The sequence below is a fragment of the Lithobates pipiens genome, unplaced genomic scaffold (genome assembly GCF_037356315.1).
Source record: "Lithobates pipiens isolate NorthernLeopardFrog02 unplaced genomic scaffold, aLitPip1_a1.2 Scaffold_18, whole genome shotgun sequence".
NCBI lineage: Eukaryota > Metazoa > Chordata > Amphibia > Anura > Ranidae > Lithobates > Lithobates pipiens.
Genome location: NW_027507758.1, coordinates 355408503 through 355426477, shown reverse-complemented (window position 1 = coordinate 355426477; position 17975 = coordinate 355408503). Strand labels below are relative to the sequence as shown.

Sequence of the window (17975 nt, the reverse complement as noted above, 5' to 3'; positions counted from 1 at the left end):
CAAAATGCATAAAAAAACGCGTGAATCAAGCCTAAGACAGGAGTGTGTGTTACTGGCCAGATCACTACGTGAAAATAAAGGGAAAAAGTCTAAAAAATGCCACGGCATTTAGGGATTGAACCTAAACTGCAATACAATAGTTAGCAGTGAAAATCTGACATAGGATCATAGACTTCTCAAGTCCACTCAGAACAGGAGGGTCAAAAAAGTATGATAGAAAGAATTCAAAAGAATGTGGGCTGCTTTAAAGAATTCTTTGTATCATACTTTGGATCAGGTTATGAGTAAGGAGGGCATTAATAGGAATATGGAGAATTGGAAGGGGGGCTATTTTGCGATAGAGTCAGAAAAAAACAAGGCACATGAGTTAAGAACTGTTTTAAAGACAAAGAGCCTTGCTCTTTGTCTTGAAAATGAAGGTGAGGACCAGAAGAAATGGCAGAAAAGATAGATAAATACTTGCAACATGATTGAAGATATGTTATAGAGGCAAGAGTTATTTTAGTGGAATACTAGAAAGGAAGATATTGTAGCAGTCAAGTTGAGAAATTATGGGGGTGTAATCTAGGATCTTGATGGCAAAAGTCAGCGTTGTTTACTGTTTTTGGCCAATGTACCCATTGAAGGTCATGCTGGAGCACAGGTGCTTCCTATAAATTTATGAGCTTAAAATCATTGTTGAATTCATAATAATTTGTTGATCCACAGGGCCAGTGCTTGACTACTTTGCACCCTATGCAAAACCAGCTGCTTGCACCCCCTTCTAAATAAAAGAAAAAATGAAAAAAAAAACTGTAGAAAATATAAAGATAAGAAAACATGATGCAAGGTGTTCCCAGTCTCTGATTGCACAGTAATACACATAAGGTGTACCCTAGCTCTGATCCCCCAGCACTGCACATGCAGCCATGGTGAAGCCTCCCAGTGCCCCAAGCCATGTGTCCTCCTGGCAGGGAGCACTATTGGTGTGTGGAGATCTGACCTAGCTTTGAGCAGGCTCCAGCTCCAATCTGATAGTGATCCGGCCAGGAGATATGAATGTTGGGTTGATGATTAAGCATGGGACAGGAGTGGTGTCATACTGCTCCAGGACACATACTTTTCAGGTAGGGGATCCAGCAGACTGCTGAGTGATAGCTGTCCATTCCACAATTCCACACATAGATAATTATCCCCCGAGTGATGTCGCATCCAATCCCCAGAATGCACAGTACGGGGCAAGCCAGATGTCTATCAGGGTGCTGGGTCCAGGGGATCTGACAAGTTTGCTGCATACGATGGGAGGAGGCTGGAGAGGGAGGACGCCTCTTCTTCTTCTACTCCCAAATTAGGCCTCAGCAAAACAAACAATAGCAACACAGCCAGGGGCGGACTGACCATTGGGCCACTCGGGCACTGCCCGAGGGTCCGAGCCACTAGGGGGCCCCATCAGGGTTGCCAGCCTCAGTAACACCAGGGACAGTATTTAAAAATCTGTGTTTTTTTTTTTTTACATCTGTCTCTGAAATGTCCCTTACCGACATCCTTTTGGTCTAAAAATGCCAAGATTATAGCTGCCCCACCTCTCCAGTACCTTCTCAGCCAATAGAAACATGTATGTGTATACTGTGTGATTGTATACTGTGTGTGTGTGTATACTGTGTGGTCCCATAACCCTCGGATTGCCTGGGGGCCCCATAATCTCTTATTGCCTGGGGGCCCCATGAGTTGTCAGTCCACCCCTGAACACAGCCCACTTGTAGCAGAGCACGGCAGGGGAGCCCCGGGGGTAGATCCTACTATGGCCACTGGCCCACTCCTCCTTATGAAACTGCTGCATCCAGGGCAAATTCCCCCTGTGCCCCATCCCATCCTGGCCCTGGAAAAAACAGTGGTCGTGGCTGCACCCTAGGCAGCTGCTTACTTCTCCTAGCGGTAGCACCGGCCCTGTTGATCCATAGGGATGAGCCGAACACCCCCTGGTTCAGTTCACACCAGAACACCGCTAACAGGCAGAAAATCAGTCAATCGGATACAAACATACAAAAAAAAGGTCTAATTTAAAAGGCTTATATGCAAGTTAGTGCCATAAACAGTGTATGGAGACCTCAACGGAGATGTATCAATGCAAAAGAAATACGTTTTAAAAACAACTGTTTTTTCAGGAGCAGTGATTTAAATAATGCTTAAAGTGAAACAATAAGGCCTCATGCACATGGACGTTTTTACAGCCACTTTTTTGAGCTTTTTTTGCAGCTTAAAAACGGCTGTCCATGTTAGTCTATGGCTTCATGCCCACCTAGGCGTTTTTGAGCTGCAAATGGCATAGGCGTTTTTAAGCTGTAAAAAAAACCCAGGACCAGTGCGTTCCGTGGCGTGGAGCTAGAGCTGTAAAAACGCGAATCGCGGGAAAACGCGCAAACACGCGCATAAACGCGCAAAAACGCGCATAACCGCGCAACATATTTTCTTTGTTTACTGAGTGCTATAGCCAAGAGATGTGTTTCTTAAAAAACGCTGCTTAACGCTAACGCTAAAAAACGCGCAAAAACGCGCAAAAACGCCAATGCAAAATGCGGTAAAAAAAAAAAAGGCCCAGGGGCCCTCCCCAAATCCACACCTGACCCTTATCCGAGCATGCAACCAGGCAGGCCACATGAAAAGGGGGGGGGGCAAGAGAGTGCCCCCCCACCCCCGAACCGTACCAGGCCACATGACCCCAACATGAGGTTGCTTTGGGGTCCCACCAAAGCAGTTTGTCCCTGTGTTGATGGTAACATGGGCCTCATCCCCATAACCCTTGCTGGGTGGTTGTGGGGGTTTGCGGGCGGTGGCTTACCGAAATCTGGAAGCCCCCTTTAACGAGGGGGCCCCCAGATCCCCCCCCCATGCCAATGGGTAGGGGTACATTGTAAATTCTAAAAGACTAATGTAACGCTGGCATTTTTGCCTATTAATGTAATGCAATGTAATTCTATGGACAATGTTATAGCTTAGTACTTGGTGCCATCTAGCGGCTAAATACAGAAAATGGACTTTAATTATTTTCCCTTTCCAAGCACTAGAAAGATAACAGGAAGTGACTGTTCTGTTTACATCTTACTGTGATCTACCTACCCAGAATGCCAAGTGACCTACCCATGATCACTCTGTACTGAACTGCGTGCTGGGTAGGCTATAAAAGGACACACACAGCCATTTTCTCTGTTTTCTGGACACATGGCCTGCCTGTAAGGACTCGTGAGGAGGTCTCCAGAAAGTGCGGCCTACAGCCACTGTGGAATGGAACATCCAAAGACTCTGCCATTCATCTGATCGCTGGAGAGATGGAGTGACTGGATCGGGAAGGATCCAGAGACACCTGTTGGAGCCATCAAAGGATCCGGTTCATCTTGCTGAGTGTTGTGATGGAGCTGGCCGGTGAGAAGCAAGACCAAACTGTAACCAGCAGAGCGAAGCAGTTCCCTTCCTTCAGACCCAGTTTGGTGAGAGGGCTGTTGCCCACAGTTTCTTATGCACTTTCATATAGCTAGACTTTAATACAGCGTCACTGGGACCTGTAGTTCCATGGAAGAGAATAGGGATGAGCTTCGTGTTCGAGTCGAACATACGTTCGACTCGAACATCGGCTGTTTGCCCGTTCGGCGAATTCCGAATGTTATGGGCCGTTCGTGCCAAATTCGTGTGGCGCTCACGGCCCACAATGCACTGCGCCATCGCAGTGCATTGCTGGCTCATGATTGGCCAAGCATGCACTGTGACCCCACATGCTTGGCCAATCACAGCGCCAGCAGCGAGGAGAGCCATGATTGGCCACAGGTAGGATGCCTGTGGCCAATCATAGCTCAGGCTGTGTAGTACACGCCCCACACTATATAAGGCCGCCAGCGCGGCGGCCTAGTGTAGTGTGTTGGCGTCTGAAGCAGTTAGTGGGTGTTCTGTGTACCTTCAACACAGTACACACCGATCGTTTTTGGCCGATTTTCGATCTTGCTGTTGTGTAGTGGTTGTTGTCTGTGTGCCCTGACCGCAGTATACACCACTATATTCACCTCACCTATATAGCTAGTGATCTATCTTTTATAATAGAGCTTGCAGTCAGTAGTGTTAGGAGCTTGTGCGTGCTGTCTGCGTGCTCTGTACCCAGTACACACCGCTATATCCACCTACATAATTCTTCTCTATTTGAGCTCTCTTGCCATCTGCAGGAGTTATTGGAAATTGTGTGTGCCTCCAGCGCAGCACAGTATACATCTGTATATACCCCTTTATCTCTGGTGTTCTATAAAAAAGGCATCTGCAGGAGTTAGTGGGTTTTTTGTGCCTCCAGCACAATATACACCTGTATTTACCCTTTATTGCTGTTCTCTAATAGAGGCATCTGCAGGGCTTAGTGGGTGTTGTGTGATTCAATTACAGTATACCCCTTTATCTCTGGTGTTCTATAATAAAGGCATCTGCAGGAGTTCGTGGGTGTTGTGTGACTCCAGCACAATATACACCTGTATCTACCGTTTATTGCTGTTCTCTAATAGAGCCATCTGCAGGGCTTAGTGGGTGTTGTGTGACTCCATTACACTGCGGTTTTACCCAACTCCCTTCAGGCCATTACCATGTCTGGAAGGCCAGCAAGGAGAGGCAGACAGGCGCGAGCCGATAAAAGAGGGCAAGCAGGCTCTGTGTCTAGAGACAACAGTGCTGGTCGTGGATGCGGTGCATTGTCATCAGCACGTGGCCATGGGACACGCTTGTCCTTCTTTTCGGCAGCTGGACATGTTGAACCGCAACATGCCAACGACTTGGTAGAGTGGATGACCAAGCCCTCTTCATCCTCCTCATCCTCTCTCACCCAGTCTCAGGGTACTAGCAAAGCAGCTGCCAACGCATCGTCTTCCCTCCTCTCAATGTCATCATCAGTGACTCCTTCCCTAGACCCACCACGTCCTCCTGAGGAGTCTCCTGAACTCTTTGAGCACAGTGTTGGGTACATGCTCCAGGAGGATGCCCAGTGTTTTGTGGGCTCTGATGATGACACTCAGCTAGAGGAAGGCAGTAGCGTGAGCGCAGAGAGAGGGGATGCTCAAGAAGGACAGCAATCTGGCAGTCATGTTCCACAAGCTGCAGCATACTGCCAGGTTTGCTACAGCGATGAAGAGGGAGGGGATGATGAGGGCACTGACTCCACGTGGGTGCCTGGTAGGAGAGAGGAGGAGGAGGCACATGTCCAACGAGGCAGGATGCCCTCCGGGGGCCAGCTTAGGGGAAGCACACCGACTGAATCACACCGCAGAGCTCCGCCAGTGCAGGGCGCTGCCTCTGCGCGTTATTTTAAAAGTTCTTTGGTGTGGGCCTTTTTTGAGACGAGTGCATCAGATCGCACCGTTGCTATTTGCAACATATGTCTCAAGCGTATCTCACGTGGCCAAAACATCAGCCGCTTGGGCACCACATGCTTGACCAGACATATGTTGACCTGCCATGCAGCCCGTTGGCAAGCGTACCTCAAAGACCCACACCAAAGAACAAAGCGGACCTCTCCTTGCTCCTCAACAGCTGGCATCTCCAACCCCACTAGACCTTCAGTCCTCTCTGAAACCTGCTCTGAGAGGAATGAAGGTGTAGAATTAGGTGTGTCACAGCCAAGTGCTTCCGGGCACTCTGCTAGCACTACACCCACGTCCGATTATAGCAGGCAAATGTGCCTGCCCCAGCTGCTGGACCGACGAAAGAAGTTCACTCCCAGCCATCCACATGCCCAACGGTTGAATGCTAGCTTGGCTAAATTGCTAGCACTTCAACTGCTGCCTTTTCAGTTGGTAGACTCGGCCCCCTTCCGTGAGTTTGTACAATGTGCGGTTCCTCAGTGGCAGGTCCCCAAACGCCACTTTTTCTCACGGAAGGCGATTCCGGCTCTCTACCGGCATGTGGACGGCAATGTCCTTGCCTCGCTGGACAGGGCGGTCAGCGGTAAGGTGCATATTACCGCTGACTCATGGTCCAGCAGGTATGGACAGGGACGTTACCTGTCTTTCACGGCCCATTGGGTCACTCTTCTGGCAGCTGGGAAGGATGCAGGACAAGGTGCAGTAGTGTTGGAGATTGTTCCTCCACCACGCCTACAAAATGCTACTATTGGTTGTGACACACCTCTCTCCTCCACCCCCTCCTCTTCTTCTTCCTCCATGGCCTCTTCCAGTGCTCTGTCCTCAGAACCAGCGGTGCTCCGTAGGCGTTCCAGGGGCTACGCAAGTACGCAGGCAAAACGATGCCATGCCGTGCTTGCACTGGTTTGTTTGGGGGACAGGAGCCACACTGGGGCGCATGTTTTGTCAGCTCTGCAGGGGCAGGCCGAGAGGTGGTTGACGCCACGCCAGCTTAAGCCAGGAATGGTGGTTTGCGACAATGGCACCAACCTCCTCTCCGCCCTCCGACAGGGACAACTGACCCATGTGCCCTGTATAGCTCACGTCCTTAACCTGGCGGTGCAGCGGTTCTTGGGCAGGTACCCCGGCTTACAGGATGTCCTGAAGCAGGCCAGGAAAGTCTGTGTGCATTTCCGCCGATCATTTAATGCCTGTGCTCGGCTGGCTGAGCTCCAAAAGGAGTTGAACCTGCCCAAGAACCGCCTTATATGTGACATGCCCACCAGGTGGAACTCAACGTTGGCCATGCTGCAGCGGCTGCACACGCAGCAGAGGGCCATCAATGAGTACCTGTGCGACTACGGCACCAGGACAGGGTCAGGGGAGCTCGGTTTTTTCTCACCACGCCAGTGGGGCATGATCAGGGATGCATGCACTGTCCTGTCACCTTTTGAGGAGGCCACAAGGATGGTGAGCAGTGACAGTGCATGCACCAGTGACACTGTACCTCTTGTCCACCTCTTGGAGCATACGCTGTGTGGAATAATGGACAGGGCACTTGAGGCAGAACAGAGGCGGGAAGAGGAGGACTTCCTTGCCTCTCAAGGCCCCCTTTATCCAGACAGTGTTCCTGCTGTGCCACCCATCACACAGGAAGAGGATGAGGAGGAGAAGGATGATTGTGTCAGCATGGAGGTGGAGGCTGGCACTCAGCATCAGCAGCAGCAGCAGCAGCAGTCTTGTAGGGATGATTTACAGTCCCAAGAAACATGTGGACTTGTACATGGCTGGGAGGAGGTAGCTGCGGATCATGTTGCCCTTAGTGACCCAGAGAACTCCGGACCGAATGCCTCAGCTAACCTACGCTGCATGGCCTCCCTGATCCTGCAAAGCCTGCGGAAGGATCCTCGTATTCTTCGGATCAAGAAGAGGGACCATTACTGGCTGGCCACTCTCCTTGATCCCCAGTACAAGGGTAAGGTTGCCGACCTTATCTTGCCATCGCAGAGGGAGCAGAGGATGAGACATCTCCGGAAGGCCTTGCAGAAAGGTCTGTGCAACGCGTTCCCAGAGACTGGGAGGTTACAAACTCCTGGTCCTGGACAACGTGTTGCTGAGGCATCGGTCAGAAGGAGCGGTGGAGAAGGTGGCCGTCTGACTGATGCTTTCAGACAATTTTTTAGTCCGCAGCCCCAAGGTATGATCGGTTCCAGCACCCATCGCCAGCGTCTGATTTACATGGTGCAGGAATACCTAGGGGCAAGGTCAGACTTGGACACCTTTCCCACCGAAAATCCTCTGGCTTACTGGGTCTTGAGGATGGATCACTGGCCAGAGCTTGAACAGTATGCAATTGAGCTACTGGCCTGTCCTGCATCCAGCGTTCTTTCGGAACGCACCATCAGTGCTGCTGGTGGCTTTGTTACCGATCACAGGGTGCGCCTGTCCACCGAATCAGTTGATCGACTGACCTTCATCAAGATGAATCAGTCTTGGATCACCCACAGCTACCAAGCACCTGAAGCTGATGTAACCGAATAATTTTTTTTGAAATATCACATCCCTTCAAGACTGCCTATGCTGATGCTGTGTGACTGTCCTGTTATGTTGATTGTCTATCCTCTTCCTCTTCCGCTGATATGTTGGAAGAACATTTCTGGTTCTGGGTGATGCCATTAGCCCAATTTTTCTGCCCCTGTTTAACAAGGGGCGTTTAAGTACAATTTTTGATGCAATGCTTTGCAGCAGGGCTAATTCCTGCAATAAAACTAGAGTATATGGGAGAGGTTGCAGTGTCGTGGCACCAGCACCAGTGCCTAAGGCCCAATTTTTCTGCCCCTGTTTAACAGGGACATGTATTTACAATTCTTGATATAATATTTCACAGGAGGGCCCGTTCCTGTGCCCACCCAGAGTAACTGTGAGGACTTATAGTGTTGTGGCACCAGCACCACAACCACCAAAGGTCAATTTTTCTACCACTGTTCAACAATGGCATGTAATTACAATTCTTGATATAATCGTTCACAGCAGGGCGCTCCAGCGCCCAGCAAGAGTCACTTTGAGGGCTTACAATGTTGTGACAAAACCAACACCTTGTTCCGCCATTTCTGCAGAGCATATAGGGCAGGCCCCTACTTTCAAACATCCAACTTACAAACATCTCCTACTTGCAAACGGAAGGAGACAACAGCAAGTGAGGTGAAAAAAGATGGACGACAAAACAAATTATACAGGGGTGATAACCCTTCCCTGTGTTTTCCAAAAAGCTTAAAAATAGTTTTTTGGACTGGAGCTACATTTTAAAAATGTACCAGTTGAAAATTACAAACAGATTCAACTTAACACAACAAACCTACACAGTCCCTGTCTTGTTTGCACCGCCTGTATACTGCTGTTATGAGTATATAGGGCCTGGGGACCACACGCATTTCCTTTTTTTAATATGGGTACAGGGTTCCCCTTGATATGCGTACAAGACCCAAAGGGGCTGGTAATGGGCAGGGAGGGCTACCCATGCCATTTTTCTCAATGGTTTTCAACCATATTGCAGGAACCAGATATAACATTAAAACCGCAAGCAGTTTTCAATGATGTTATTTCTGTTTAATGCCATTTTGTGCAGGGCCTGTTCTAAACACGGGAAACACATGGCACTTCACAGGCATACTACAGACACCCCCTAGGCACCATATTTAACTTTTTTTTTTCACTTTAATCATCATTAAAATCAGTTCTCCCGCCAAAACGGACATTTTTAAAAACATTTTAGGCATTGACCCATGTCCCCTGGGGCAAGAGCCAGGTCCCCAAACCCTTTTTAGGACAGTATCTTGCATATTAGCCGTTAAAATTAGCACTTTTAATTTCGAACGTTCGAGTCCCATAGACGTCAATGGGGTTCTAAAGTTCGTTCGAATTTGGGGTCCGTTCGAAAGTTCTGGTGCGAACCGAACCGGGGGGTGTTCGGCTCATCCCTAGAAGAGAACTTAATAAAGAGACTGGGTTAAGCAGGCCTCCAGGCTATTTATCACAATACTATTAGCACTGTATTATCCCAAGGCCATTACAGGTGTATCACACCACAGGAAAAAGTCCAATATTCATCTCAAATTAACCCTTGTTATTCCACTTGGATTACAAATTACAATTCTACACACAAATAGCTAGCAGAAGAAAGACGATCAAAGACTGTATCTTGTAGTGCAATGCCTTGCACCTTTATTAAATTAGGGGGATCTCCCTTGTAGTTGAGTGTTCTGGAAGTGGTAAAGTGCCCAGAGTAAGGCGTAGTCACTCTGAGCACTAGTCCCATTTGGAGACACATTCTCAGGGATCAATTAAGACAACTGTACATGTGCATACTGTTGTGTGTTCTTACTGTGCTGTCACATTATGTCGATGTGACAGTGCAAATGCTGTAATTACTATTTTATACTAACCTCAGTAAAAAATAAATTTCTGGTTAATTACAATTGGTGTGGAGTATTGTTCCTTTTCCTGCAGGTGGAACATCGGATGCCTAGGTAATAACAAAAGGTATACTGTTGTTACATTGTATACTGTGGGCTTATCCTTCACCATTCGCTTAACACTAACATTGCACCACGGCTGTGTCAAGGGGACTGAGTCAAGTCAGTGGGGGATTAATTGCAGAGTACAGGCCCTCAGCAGCTCCTTCGGGGGTCAGTGCTACACGAATACAATGTGCTGTGCCTAGCTCTAATAGATGGGCTTCCATAGACATAAATGAATGGGTTAACACGCACTTTAACACCAAGGACATGTGTAAGTAACCTTTAAATGGAATAAAACAGTAGGTGGCTATATTTGTAAATGTAACAGGTGGGTATGGTTCTTTTTTTCCAGGATTAGAAATTGTTATTATTGCTGCTTTTCCAAATGTTACAAATAACAAGCTTTTTGTAATTCCAGCTGTCTGCCAGCCACTACAGTTAATCCTGTCTGCACAGCAGAAATACAAAATATAACTTCTAGTGAAGACTCTTGTGGCAAGATGCTTCCCTTTGATGGTGTGTTCCGGCATTGTGTAATGACTGTGGATCCTAGGGACTACTTTTTGAACTGTTTGAATGACATGTGTGAGCTCCATCTAGACTCTGACATCCTGTGCAGTCATCTTCAGGCCTATACAGATGCCTGTCAAGCTGCAGGAGCAGTGGTGCTACCCTGGAGGAACTCAACCTTCTGTCGTAAGTATACAAAGACTGCAGTCTCAAAGGGAAGTAAACATTATGAAAGTTATAAGCTTGTGTGAACCCGCCTACAAGTCGTGTTGCCCCTGTGTGAACGGACCCTCAGTCACCAGTGAATAGCACAGGCATTTGTGAGGCAATCCTCCCAGGTGATGGCCCTTAGGCCTACTCACTGTTGATAGCTGACAAGCAGACAGCAATCAGTGAAAGTTATTGAGAGAAATTGTAGAAGACAAGCTTAGATTGCAACCACATTTAAAGCATGAATTGCAGGTCAGAATAAGAAAATACAAAAGGACCAGGATAACCATTCCTATCAAACCTTGTCCCAGTGCACTTAACAGAATTTATATTTGCTACTAGGTAATTTCAAAAGCATATATACAGTGAGAAATTATTTGATCCCCTGCAGATTTTGTAAGTTTGCCAACTTACAAAGAAATGAAGGGTCTATAATTTTTATCATAGATGCAAAGCCAGCTCTAGACTTTGTAAGGCCTTAGGCAAAACCTAGACATGAGGCCCACTCACGCCCATAATGAGAAAAGTAATTCAAGCGATTCAAATTAACCGTATAAATTGCATATATTAAAAGCCTTAAAGAGGTGTTCCAGCCAAGGGGGAAAAAAAAGTCAGCAGCTACAGATACTGTAGCTTCTGACTTTTAATATATGGACGCTTTCCTGTCCAGGGAACACACAATGTTGGCACCTCAGGCGATCTTCGGATCGGCTGTCGTTTGCTACCACCGCTATCTTCACTAAAGGAAACCGGCAGTGAAGCCTTTCGGCTTCACAGACGGCTCCCTACTGTGCATGTGTGCTGCACTTTCTAATGGGTCAAACTTCTGAGGGACGGCGCTGCTGTCTCAGGAAGTGGGGAAGCGGGACCTGTCAAAAACAGATACCCGTTCCTCCCTGAAAGGTGCCAAACTCCGCTTTAAGACCCCTTTCACACCACACCGCCCATAGCATGGGCGGTAAAACGGCGCTATTTTTAGCGGCGTTTTACTGCCGGATTTGCGGCGCATTTCGGCCGCTAGCGGGGCGCTGTTACCCCCCGCTAGCGGCCGAGAAAGGGTTAAAACAGCCGGCAATACGCCGCAATAGCGGCGTTTTGCCGGTGGTATTACAGAGCTGCCCCATTGATTTCAATGGGGAGCAGCGGTGGAGGAGCGGTAAACACACCGCTCCTTCACCGCTCCAAAGAAGGTGCTGGCAGGACTTTTCCCTGACGTCCTGCCAGTGCACCGCTGTAGTGTGAAAGCCCTCAGGCTTTCACACTACAGACAATGGTGCAGCTTCTTTAGGGCGTATTGCAGGCGCTAGTTATAACACTATAGAGCCTGCAAAACGCCCTGATGTGAAAGGGATCTTAATACTATGAACTATGAAGTCACAGTTTCTAGAATCTTCTCCAATTATAATTAATAAATTAATAATAACCAATTATTCTTTAATCAAATATTATTAAACATAGGGGTGTTACAGGCTGGAACTTCATGGCTTTACCCCAATGTGTTCCGGTGATGTTCTGTTGCGCTAATCTGACAGAACACCGGGCCCGCTCACCCTGCCAGCCTAGGCACACTAATGCCGCGTACACACGTCCCTCCGGACTGTCCGCCGGGTTTTCCGAACGGGCTACTTGCCCACACACGGCACTTTTTCAGCGGACTAATATGGCGTACTAAGTCCGCCGGACTATCCGCCGTACTTTTGAAATGAACGGACTCGCCCACACGCACGGAGGAAAGGCCGCTCATTTTGAGCGCGTCTCCAGGTAGACGGGGCCAGCGAAGGAGGCGTCGCTGGCCCCGTCACCTGGTATGGACTTAAAGGGGAACCCCCAACGCTGAAAAAAACGGCATGGGGGTTACCCCCAGGTCCACATCAGACCCTTGTCCGAGCACGCTACCCGGCCGGCCAGGAAAGGGGGGGACGAGCGAGCTGCCCCCCCTCCTGAGCCGTACCAGGCCGCGTGCTAGACGTACCAGGCGCGGCCCCCCCACCCCAAAGCACCTTGTCCCCATGTTGATGAGGACAAGGGCCTCTTCCCGACAACCCTGGCCGTTGGTTGTCAGGGTCTGCAGGTGGGGGGCTTATCGGAATCCGGGAGCCCCCTTTAATAAGGGGGCCCCCGGATACCGACCCCCCCACCCTATGTGAATGAGTATGGGGTACAATGTACCCCTACCCATTCACCTGTAAAAAAAAGTAAAAAAAACACAACACACAAGGGTTAAAATAGTTTATTGCACAGCTCCGGGGTCTTCAGTCTTCGGGGGTCTTCTCGCCGGACTCCTCCGCTATCTTCTGCTAGCTATTTTGCTAGCGGAGGAGCCTGGCTTTCTTCTTCACCGCCGCCCTCTTCTTCCGACTTCGGGGGTCTTGTCCCCCTCTTCGGTTCTTCTTGCCGGGCCACCGCGCCTTCTTCTAGCTCTTTTACAGGCAGTGGTCTGGTCTTCTGTCGCCACTGTCGACGTCTTCTGTTCTTCTCTTCAGATGTTGCCTCGTCGCTCTCTCTGCTCACAATGACCGGGACACGGTGACTTATATAGGGACAACACCGGATGATGTCCCCGCCCAGTATGATGTCACAGTCCCAGCATCCTCTGGGACTGTGACATCATATGTCGTTTGTGGTTTATTTTCTGGCCTCAAGATTGATTGCAATCCATCTGCAGAAAACATTATTAACCAGTTGCCGACCGCCGCACGCCGATGTACGTCGGTACAATGGCACGGGCAGGCATAAGGACATACATGTACGTCCCTTGCCTCCCGCGGGTCGGGGGCCCGATCGGGCCCCCGCCCGGTGCCTGCGGCGGTCGGTATTCGTACGGGAGCGATCCCGGACGAGGGGACGGCCATTCATTCATGGCCACCCCCTCGCGATCGCTCCCGACGAATAGAAATCCCCGGTGACATCACTTCCTCTCCTGTAATGTAAACACAGGAGAGGAAGTGATGTATTCTCTCCTCCGTGTCGGTATTTTTCGTTCCGACACGGAGGAGAGCGGATCAGTAAGTTGCACCAACACTCACACACACAGTAGAACATGCCAGGCACACTCACACCCCCCCTTTACCCCCCGATCACTCCCCCAATTACCCCTGCCCCCCAGTCACAGTGACACCAATGTCATTTTTTTTTTTTTTTTTTTTTTTTTTGCATTGGTGTCATTTGTGACTGTAATAACTGTTAGGGCAGTTAGAGTTAGCCCCCTTTAGTTCTAATGTACCCCCCTAACCCCCCCAATAAAGGTTTAACCCCGTGATCACCCCCCGTCGCCAGTGTCACTAAGGCTGGGTTCACATTGCAGCGGTTTATGAGAACGAATGTGATTCGCACCGCACTGCAGTGCAAATCACATCCGATCTCTGTGCGATTCGAGTTCAGCCATTCGCCGCACCCGCCGCACCCGCCACACCCGCCGCACCCGCCGCAAATTCGCACGGGACCCTTTTTTTGGCCCGCAGCAGAATCGGATCGCATGGGTGTTCACACCATGCGATCCGAGTTTGCAGATCGCACTGCGATATGCGAACTGATCTGGGGGTGTCAGTAACATTTCACTGACACTCCCAGCAGTTCGCATAGGGCAGTGTGAACTGCCGCCGGGAGGCATGCGATGCGGGAACCCGCCGCGGATTCGCGGCGTTTCCGCATCGCTCCAGTGTGAACCCAGCCTAATAAGCGATCATTTTTCTGATCGCCGTATTAGTGTCACAGGTGACGCTAGTTAGGCAGGTAGGTATTTAGGTTCGCCGCAGCTTTTTATAGCGCCAGGGACCCCCATATACTACCGCATAAAGCCCCCTGATTGCCCCCTAGTTAACCCTTTCACCAGTGATCACCATATAACTGTTACAGGTGACGCTGGTTGGTTAGTTATTTTTTTATAGTTTCAGGGCACCCGCCATTTATTACCTAATAAAGGTTTAACCCCCTGATCACCCGGCGGGTGTCATTTGTGACTAATAACTGTTAGGGCAGTTAGGGTTAGCCCCCTTTAGTTCTAAGGTACCCCCCTAACCCCCCCAATAAAGGTTTAACCCCGTGATCACCCCCCGTCGCCAGTGTCACTAAGGCTGGGTTCACATTGCAGCGGTTTATGAGAACGGATGTGATTCGCACCGCACTGCAGTGCAAATCACATCCGATCTCTGTGCGATTCGAGTTCAGCCATTCGCCGCACCCGCCGCACCCGCCGCAAATTCGCACGGGACCCTTTTTTTGGCCCGCAGCAGAATCGGATCGCATGGGTGTTCACACCATGCGATCCGAGTTTGCAGATCGCACTGCGATATGCGAACTGATCTGGGGGTGTCAGTAACATTTCACTGACACTCCCAGCAGTTCGCATAGGGCAGTGTGAACTGCCGCCGGGAGGCATGCGATGCGGGAACCCGCCGCGCATTCGTGGCGTTCCCGCATCGCTCCAGTGTGAACCCAGCCTAATAAGCGATCGTTTTTCTGATCGCCGTATTAGTGTCACAGGTGACGCTAGTTAGGCAGGTAGGTATTTAGGTTCGCTGCAGCTTTTTATAGCGCCAGGGACCCCCATATACTACCGCATAAAGCCCCCTAATTGCCCCCTAGTTAACCCTTTCACCAGTGATCACCATATAACTGTTACAGGTGACGCTGGTTGGTTAGTTATTTTTTTATAGTTTCAGGGCACCCGCCATTTATTACCTAGTCTCACTAGTGTACCCCTAAATTTAGGGGTGTCTACTTTCCAAAATGGGGTCATTTGGGGGGGGGTTTGTGCCATCTTGGCATTTTATGGCCTTCAAAACTGTAACGCCCTTAGAAAGCCTGAAGGCGGTGCTTGGTTTTCGGGGCCCCGTACGCGGCTAGGCTCCCAAAAAGTCCCACATATGTGGTATCCCCATACTCAGGAGAAGCAGCAGAATTTATTTTGGGGTGTCATTTCACATATGCCCATGGCATGCGTGAGCAATATATCATTTAGTGACAACTTTGTGAAAAAAAAAAAAAAAAAAAAAAAGTTTGTAATTTTCCCGCAACTTGTGGCAAAATATAAAATATTCCATGGACTCAACATGCCTCTCAGCAAATAGCTTGGGGTGTCTACTTTCTAAAATGGGGTCATTTGTGGGGGTTTTGTGCCATCTTGGCATTTTATGGCCTTCAAAACTGTAATAGGTAGTGAGGAGTGAAATCAAAAAATTACGCCCTTAGAAAGCCTGAAGGCGGTGCTTGGTTTTCGGGGCCCCGTACGCGGCTAGGCTCCCAAAAAGTCCCACATATGTGGTATCCCCGTACTCAGGAGAAGCAGCAGAATTTATTTTGGGGTGTCATTTCACATATGCCCATGGCATGCATGAGCAATATATCATTTAGTGACAACTTTGTTAAAAAAAAAAAAAAAAAAAAAAGTTTGTAATTTTCCCGCAACTTGTGGCAAAATATAAAATATTCCATGAACTCAACATGCCTCTCAGCAAATAGCTTGGGGTGTCTACTTTCTAAAATGGGGTCATTTGTGGGGGTTTTGTGCCATCTTGGCATTTTATGGCCTTCAAAACTGTAATAGGTAGTGAGAAGTGAACTCAAAAATTTACGCCCTTAGAAAGCCTGAAGGCGGTGCTTGGTTTTCGGGGCCCCGTACGCGGCTAGGCTCCCAAAAAGTCCCACATATGTGGTATCCCCATACTCAGGAGAAGCAGCAGAATTTATTTTGGGGTGTCATTTCACATACGCCCATAGCATGTGTGAGCAATATATCATTTAGTGACAACTTTGTGTAAAAAAAAAAAAAAATTTTTTTTTTTGTCATTATTCAATCGCTTGAGGCAAAAAAATAAAATATTCAATGGGCTCAACATGCCTCTTATCAATTTCCTTAGGGGGTCTACTTTCCAAAATGGGGTCATTTGGGGGGGTTTTGTACTGCCCTGCCATTTTAGCACCTCAAGAAATGAGATAGGCAGTCGTAAACTAAAAGCTGCGTAAATTCCAGAAAACGTACCTTAGTTTGTAGATGTGACAACTTTTGCGCAAACCAATAAATATACAATTATTGACTTTTTTTTTACCAAAGACATGTGGCTGAATACATTTTGGCCTAAATGTATGACTAAAATTGAGTTTATTGGATTTTTCTAATAACAAAAAGTAGAAAATATCATTTTTTTTCAAAATTTGCGGTCTTTTTACGTTTATATCGCAAAAAATAAAAATCGCAGAGGCAATCAAATACCATCAAAAGAAAGCTCTATTTGTGGGAAGAAAAGGACGCAAATTTTGTTTGGGTACAACATTGCATGACCGCGCAATTACCAGTTAAAGCAGCGCAGTGCCAAAGTGTAAAAAGACCTCTGGTCATTTACCAGCAAAATGGTCCGGTCTGAAAGTGGTTAAATTAAGTTGCACTGACTTTTCAGGAAGCGGTATTAGCATTTTTTGGAAATTTTATGCATATATTGTTCATCTTTTTGCCAGAGGCGGCTCTCTAATTAGGCAAATTAGTCGATTGCTTAAGGCCCGGTGACCTATCATATACTGTCCCCCATCGCATAGTGTCCGCTGTGTACTGCGCATGCACAGTACACAGCACACACAGATTCCGAATATACCAGAGGATGAACAGCGCCTGCGCCGTGAGTCCAGGTTCTATCCCCACCATCCAAATGGACATAGAGCTGGAATATAAAAGAGCAGAGCGCGAAGTGAGAGCGCGAGGGGCCCTCTAATTTTCCCAACTCTATGTCCGCTTGGATGGTGAGGCTACCACCTCCACTCACGGCGCAGGCGCCGTTCATCTTCGGAGATTTTCCGAAGTTTCTTCTGCTTCGTACTGCGCATGCGCAGTATGGGGCAGACACTATATGATGGCAGGACACTATCTGCCAGAACACCGGCAGTCTCAGGGGCCTCGCAATAGACTAATTTGCCTGTGATCAATCACAGTTGTCAAGGTCTCATCCCGGTCCGGTGGCACAGCGGCTGGATGACAGACCCGGCTCCAAGGCAGGCATGAGGGCGGCATGTCCATGTGGGACCCGCACTTGAGCTTCTCTCTTGTGCCGCTCACCAGACCTCTCCTCCGTACCTGCCTCCTATTTGATTATGGAGTCGGAGGGGGGGGGGGGGGGGGTTGCTGAAAAACTATCCAGCTGGATAGTCCCATGAGTGTGAAGAGGGAAGAACTCTTATGCTGCTGACCAGAGGAAAGGTGAGTGCCCATGCTGCGCAGCATTCCCTGTGTGCCTGAATAGGAGGAGCAGTGGGGAGACTGCACATAGTGGAATTGATTTTTCCATATTACTCCATACAGCCGCTGAATGTCTGCAGGGAGGAGAGGAGGAGAAGTGACCATTCAGTGGTTGCATGGAGGAATATGGAAAAATCAATTCCACTATCTATGTGCAGTCTCCCCACCGCT

At 48.7% G+C, this 17975-nt stretch overlaps 1 protein-coding gene across 1 annotated transcript in view; it reads left to right on the top strand.

Annotated features, from left to right (window-relative positions):
- The window catches only part of LOC143988168 (zonadhesin-like), a 127454-nt gene that overhangs the window by 55003 nt on the left and 54476 nt on the right, over nt 1-17975 (top strand). Inside the window, exon 3 of the mRNA XM_077487527.1 lies at nt 10278-10555. Coding sequence (XP_077343653.1) covers nt 10278-10555 — 278 coding nt within the window. The remainder of the gene's footprint in view (nt 1-10277; nt 10556-17975) is intronic.